This window comes from Myotis davidii, unplaced genomic scaffold (genome assembly GCF_000327345.1).
Source record: "Myotis davidii unplaced genomic scaffold, ASM32734v1 scaffold327, whole genome shotgun sequence".
Taxonomy (NCBI): Eukaryota; Metazoa; Chordata; class Mammalia; order Chiroptera; family Vespertilionidae; genus Myotis; species Myotis davidii.
In genome coordinates this window covers 5,706,173-5,712,849 of record NW_006298628.1, presented here as the reverse complement: position 1 = coordinate 5,712,849, position 6,677 = coordinate 5,706,173, and the positions used below count along the sequence as shown (strand labels likewise).

The window sequence follows — 6,677 nt, the reverse complement described above, 5'->3', positions numbered from 1 at the left end:
CTTATTTAGGAAGCATAGTATGATGGAAAGAGGAGAGATCTGTGCTGGCATCCTGGCTTCACAACATATTAACTCCTACCCTCTATGCCTCGTTTTGCCCATCTGTAAAATGGGTATAATACCACTCATCCTTGAAGGCTCATGGTGAGGAGTGAATGAGATCATGTTTCTGAAAAGTGTCTAGCACCACCTTGGACCTGTGTAGGTGCCCAACAAATGCTAGCTCCATCTGACCCCAGCCCTGGTCTGACCCCCCATTCCTCACTGTTCCCTGTCCAAACTATGATCCTGGTGAGCATCTGTTATTCGGTTGATTGACATTATCACGGATATAGGTGGTGCCCGCATATCAGGCAACGGCCACTGGGAACCAGGCAGTTTGAATGGTTCCAGAGGGATTTATTCTTCTTTCTGAGAACATGGGTTTAGAAGCCAGTGCTGGAAATGTGACCTAGCCAAGGACACACAGGCAGGAGCTAAGTTTTTCTGTCATAGCGAGTAGAGCCAGAGGCTTGCCAAGGAGTCAGGGCTGGGAAGCCAGGAAGCAAAGAAACGACAGTCTCCCTGGCCCACCACGCCCAGTAATAAAGGCCGGGGCGTTCGCGAGGCCAGTGCTTTGAAGCCACACAGTGAGGCTCTTACTTCATCGACGCTCAGCATGGACGAGGAGTCCTGAGGTAGGGAGAAGCCCCAGTAAAGACTTTTATGAGGTGAGGGACTCTTCTGAGGAAACATAACAAACCAAGGGGAAGGGCTTTTGACCATCGCCAAGTAAGTAGGAATAAAAGGGCTGCCTTCCATGTCCACACCCTCTGCAGAAGGGGTATAAAGGCTCCCAGAACTAGGAGACCCACACGCTCCTTGGAGAACTGGGACTCTGTCTTCAGCCGGCGCCTCGCTCCCTCCCAGCACCATGCCTTACAACTGCTGCCTGCCCAACCTGAGCTGCCGCTCCAGCTGCCCCGCCCGGCCCTGCGTGGCCCCCAGCTGCCACAGCACCCCCCTGCCCGGGGCCAGCAACATCCCTGCCAATGTGAGCAACTGCGGCTGGTTCTGCGAGGGCTCCTTCAATGGCAGCGAGAAGGAGACCATGCAGTTCCTGAACGACCGCCTGGCCAGCTACCTGGAGAAGGTGCGGCAGCTGGAGCGGGAGAACGCAGAGCTGGAGAGCCTCATCCAGGAGCGCTGCCAGCCCCAGGAGCCCCTGATGTGCCCCAGTGACCAGTCCTACTTCCGGACCATCGAGGAGCTGCAGCAGAAGGTGAGGGGTGGGCACCGCACTGCCCAGGCAGGGCCTTGTAGGGAGGGAATGTGAGCTCTGATTCAGAGATAAGACGGGCTCTTGGGGGGATTAAAACACAGGGGTTCCAGTCTGGCTGTTCCATTTTGTTTCCTGGAGGCCCATGTTCTTCTAGGCTCAGGACTGTTAGGTCTGAACATTTGCATAGTGTTAGTCTATGTGGAGGTAGCAGCACTTTGCATAAATACGCTGTAATTAAAAGCTGCTGTGCATTTGCAAGCTCCGGAATTACTACCCTGGGGTGAGAGAAAAGACTGAGCCCGAGAACCTTCGGTAAAGCGGAACCTTCTGTAAAGACCAGACCATTTCTCTCTCCCGCATCTGGACTTTTGATGGCTCTGACCTCTTACTACTGTCCTCTGTGGGTCCCTAATCTCTGAGACATCATTGTCCTGACCTAGATGCCCCTGGGTTTCTCCTGGTTGTACTGTCCAGTGAGGGCATACAATGGTTGGCTAGGACCAGAAAGCTTGAAAACTACCTACCAGGACATGGTGCCAAGCCATCCTGGGTAGTCGGGAGGGCGTGGCTGCTTTCCTGATCCAGCCCATGTTCCCAGCTGCAAGTTTATTTCCTTACTAGAGGCCGGGTGCATGAAATTTGTGCACTCAGTGGGGGGGTGTCCCTCAGCCCAGACTGCACCCTCTTGCAGATCGGGAGCCCTCAGAGGATGTCCGAATGATGGCTTAGGGGAGCCGGCCTAAGCCATCAGTCGGACATCCTTAGTGCTGCCATGGAGTCTCCCACCACCTAGAATTTACACTTGAGCCTGAAGCTAAAATTGCCCTTAGCTCAAAAATCTGCATACCACTGAGACATATTGGTGAGGCTCATTCTGAACCCCCACACTGTTCTATTATGTGTATCAGTATTGGGAACCATCTTTTCTCTTTAGTGAAAGAAACTTTTTGTTATGTTACAATGACTAACTTTATCTCATGAGTTGTGTTTTGGCTTCAAGCCTGTATCCAGTATTCATGCAGCAACTTCAGCTCTTCTGTTCAATATTTACCTGGCATATCTTTTATTTTCTCTAAATCTTTCTAGATTATTATATAGGAATAGCAGTTTTTCTCTCTTGGCCTGATCACAGCCTCCTGGGCAGTCAGTGCTGGGTCGAGGAGGCGCCCACAGTGCGGCAGTCAATACTGTGTCGCCACGGCGACCCAGCACTGACTGCAGGACTGACTTCCAATGTTTGGTCGAGCTTTTGGTCGTTTTGGACGTTAAATATATATAGATCTTCCCCATTGGATTGGGAGTTTCTTGAGGGCAGGATCTAGTGCTTACTCATTTTTGTATCCTCAGCTCTTAGAACCATGCCAGACATATAGTAAGTTTTAAAAAAAATGTTACTCATTATCAACTTCTCAGTACTGCTTATTAGGAAAGAAAAAGAAAGATAATTTATCTACTGATACTTTTCTGGGTGTTCTTTTCAAATTAAATTTCTCAAATCGTTATTGAGCACAGAGATAGCACCTAATAGTCTTATACAAGATCTACTAGGGTGCTCCTTCCAGGTAGATAATTAGTAGGGATTGCCGCTGCTGAAAGCAACCCAGCTCACTCCAGCATGTGTTGGGTCTTCCAGATCCTGTGCAGCAAGTCGGAGAACGCCCGGCTGGTGGTGCAGATCGACAACGCCAAGCTGGCCTCGGACGACTTCAGGACCAAGTGAGTGGCAAGCGGGGTGCTGCCTTCTCTCTGTCCTCTCTGTGCCCTTAGCCTGTGCTCAACACTGACGAACATCAATAGCATTTCCCTGCGTGTGTTCCCCAAGGGCTTGAGGCTCACCAAGGCTTAGAGACCTCTTTTCCGGATTCACCTCCTGCTTCTCTGCAGAACGACATCCCCCAACCTAGTGCTGGAGCCTGCTCCCCAGTGCTCTCCTCTGCACAGAAGTCCACCGGGAGACTATGGGAGATGTATTAATTTTGGACATCTCACTGTTTTTTATGGGCTTTTATCCCTTTAAGTCCACTGGTTCTTTATTTATTAAAAATAATTACAGCCCAGCTGGCGTGGCTCGGTGGTTGAGGGTCGACCTATGAACCAGGAGGTAGGTCATGGTTCAATTCCCTGTCAGAGCATATGGTCGGGTTGCGGGCTCAATCAATGATTCTCTCTCATCATTGATGTTTCTTTCTCTCCCTCTCCCTTCCTCTCTGAAATCAATAAAAATACACTTTAAAAAATAATCACCAGGGAATTTTTCTCTAGGAGCTACTGCTCGGTGTTAAAAACCTAAATGCAGGAGATGGCTGTACGAACACACCCCAACTCCCAGTTGTCTGACAAACCAAACCAGAGTCTAGATCAGGCCTGCAGCTGATGCTCCTGTTACGTATCGCAGGTACGAGACGGAGATGGGCCTGCGGCAGCTGGTGGAGTCGGACATAAACAGCCTGCGCAGGATCCTGGACGAGCTGACCCTGTGCAAGTCTGACCTGGAGGCCCAGGTGGAGTCCCTGAAGGAGGAGCTGCTCTGCCTCAAGCAGAACCACGAGCAGGTAAGGTTTCCCAAGGAGCAACGGGCTTGAACTTGCCACGGCCTGTTTCCAACCCCATGGGGTGTGGGAGAGGCTCAGCAAGCTGGGGAACGTGTTTTCCAAACAAAAAGGGGTTTATCGAGAATGAGTAACCTAAACATCCCTGATAGCAGATTAGGAGTTTTCTGCCGGAGGCAGGAATGAGAGTGAAGGAAGCTGGCGAGCCCAATAATGAAAGGCCGGCAACCAGGCAGTCCCCAAGTCAGAGCACGTCCGTGGGGGTCTTTTATCCAAATTCCCCACTTAGCAACTGGAGAGGCCAGGATGAGGCCTCTCGACACAGCAGAGAGGGATGAGCCGGAAACGAAGCCCCTCTCTTCCTTCCTTCTCGTTCAGAGCGCTTTCTGCTGGACAGGAAACACTGAGAAAAATGCTCACCACCACTGCTCGGTTGCACAATAAAGAAAACTGGTATTACGTGCAAACCTTAAATTCCCAAACAATGTAAATGGTGATAGTTGATATTACTCAAGTGCACGCTGTGTGCCAAATGTTGTACCAAGTGTTTTTGAACTCCAGAGGTAGAAATTGGGGCATTTAGAAGCTTCTAGAAGCCACATAGTAAGGGGTAGAGGTGAGACCCAACTCAAATCTGCCTGACATCCACCGAAGCCCAAGCATCACACAATGTTGGCTCAGTGAGATTAGCAGTGAAATGAAGAGACACTGATTTCCTCCAGCAAGATCTATGCTGGTGGAACCAACAAATCACCAGTTATGTGACAATGGCAGATTTTGAAGTAAACAGTCTTTAATTCATCTTTAGCCAGACTCTACCCTTTTCATTACCCCTGGTTAAGAATCCAACATAAGAGGCTTTCTGGTATACCAGCAAAATCCCCGAACTTGGTGTTTGGGGACCCACAGTGCAAACTGTGGTGCATTACACTTCACCTTCCACATGAGGAGTGGTACACTGCACACGAGGCTGGAAAGAGGTCATGGACTTGAAAGCATTTTGTAGAGTGAAATACACAGATTAGTCATGAATATAGAACCCAGTTAATGAGAGGATCAGAGGGAACTGAGCTGTTGAAAGCTGACGAATGATCACAAGTTGAATTCCATTCTTAGAGGAGAGGATCAGGATCCTTTAATTTTTTAAATCATTAAAATGTAATAAATACTGTTCCAATACTTTAAATCTTCCATCAGGAAGTCAACACCCTGCGTTGCCAGATTGGAGACCGCCTCAACGTGGAGGTGGACGCTGCCCCCACCGTGGACCTGAACCGCGTGCTCAATGAGACCAGGTGCCAGTATGAGGCCCTGGTGGAGACCAACCGCAGGGACGTGGAGGAATGGTACACCAACCAGGTGGGCATCTCAGCACATGGCCACTCAGGACCTTGGGACCCTTAAGGCAGGGTCTGATCCTGTCTCTCACCTCTGGTGTTTCAGACCCAGGAGCTGAACAAGCAGGTGGTGTCCAGCTCAGAGCAGCTGCAGACCTGCCAGGCGGAGATCATTGAGCTGAGACGCACGGTCAATGCCCTGGAGATCGAGCTGCAGGCCCAGCACAACCTGGTGGGTATTGTTCAGACCTGCTGGTGAGAAATCAGGGGAATCAGAGCCACAGGGCAGACCTTTGGGTCACAGTCTCTTTAACTCTTTTTTTAATAATACATTTTTATTGATTTCAGAGAGGAAGGGAGAGGGAGAGAGAGAAACATCAATGATGAGAGAGAATCATTGATCGGCTGCCTCCTGCAAGCCCTCTAATGGGGATTGAGCCTGCCACCCAGGCATGTGCCTTGACTGTGACCTTCTGATTCATAAGTCGATACTTACCTACTAAGCAATACTGGCTGGGTGTCTCTTTAACTCTGGAAGCTTGTGACTTCTATAGAACCTTATAGAGGGACATGCTAAAGGAGCAGCTCTGTGACATTCTTCCTCTTCCCCACACAGAGGGACTCACTGGAGAACACGCTGACGGAGACAGAGGCCCGCTACAGCTCCCAGCTGTCCCAGGTGCAGTGCATGATCACCAACGTGGAGTCCCAACTGGCTGAGATCAGGGGTGACCTGGAGCGGCAGAACCAGGAGTACCAGGTGCTGCTGGATGTCCGGGCCCGGTTGGAGTGTGAGATCAACACATACCGGGGCCTGCTGGAGAGCGAGGACTGCAAGTGAGTATGAAGCTAGTTATACTTTCCTTAAGGGCACACGAGGTTGTGGGGGGTGGGGGCTCTTCTTGATGGAAATCATTTTATAACTTCAAGAGTTTGGTTGGCAACAAAGGAAGAAAGATATAAACAAAGTGTGTTTAGTATCTTCCAGTTTCTTCAGCTCATGTCACCCTAACTTGCCCCAATGGTTTTGTCTCCAGTCTTCCCTGCAACCCATGTGCTACCACCAATGCATGTGACAAGCCCATTGGACCCTGTGTCTCCAATCCTTGTGGCCCGCGTGTTCGGTGTGGGCCTTGCAGTACCTTTGTGTGCTAGAGGCCCTGGTGCCAGGAGGAGGAGAAGGGCTCCGAAGTCACATCTCAACTCTACTTCGTTCAAACATCTCCAACGGTGACCACTTTGGATAAAGGAAGAAACTTCTCTTGCACCAGCTTCCAGGGTTCACCTCTAGGCTTCTGCTGAAATTCCTGGCTTGATTCTTTCCTATAAGACAGCGGTTCTCAACCTGTGGGTCGAGACCCCTTTGGTGGTCGAACGACCCTTTCACAGGGGTCGCCTAAGACCATCCTGCATATCAGATATTTACATGACGATTCATAACAGTAGCAACATTACAGTTATGAAGTAGCAATGAAAATAATTTTATGGTGGGTCACAACATGAAGAACTGTATTTAAAGGGCCAGAAGGT

At 50.0% G+C, this 6,677-nt stretch overlaps 1 protein-coding gene across 1 annotated transcript; it reads left to right on the top strand.

Annotated features, from left to right (window-relative positions):
- Positions 1 to 870: 870 nt before the first annotated feature.
- Positions 871 to 6,477, top strand: LOC102764492 (keratin, type I cuticular Ha3-I). The gene is made up of 7 exons (XM_006774371.2): positions 871 to 1,261; positions 2,895 to 2,977; positions 3,657 to 3,813; positions 5,008 to 5,169; positions 5,254 to 5,379; positions 5,764 to 5,984; positions 6,185 to 6,477. The coding sequence occupies exons 1-7, from the start codon at positions 914 to 916 to the stop codon at positions 6,300 to 6,302; spliced, it is 1,215 nt and encodes a 404-aa protein (XP_006774434.1). The 5' UTR covers positions 871 to 913; the 3' UTR covers positions 6,303 to 6,477.
- Positions 6,478 to 6,677: the final 200 nt, after the last annotated feature.

Bases quoted from the DNA above. Each gene is read 5' to 3' on its own strand.
- LOC102764492 (XM_006774371.2), top strand. From the start codon at position 914: ATGCCTTACAACTGCTGCCTGCCCAACCTGAGCTGCCGCTCCAGCTGC. The intron at 5,170-5,253 runs GTGGGCATCTCA...CTGGTGTTTCAG, and splicing joins AGGAATGGTACACCAACCAG to ACCCAGGAGCTGAACAAGCA. The intron at 5,380-5,763 runs GTGGGTATTGTT...TTCCCCACACAG, and splicing joins TGCAGGCCCAGCACAACCTG to AGGGACTCACTGGAGAACAC.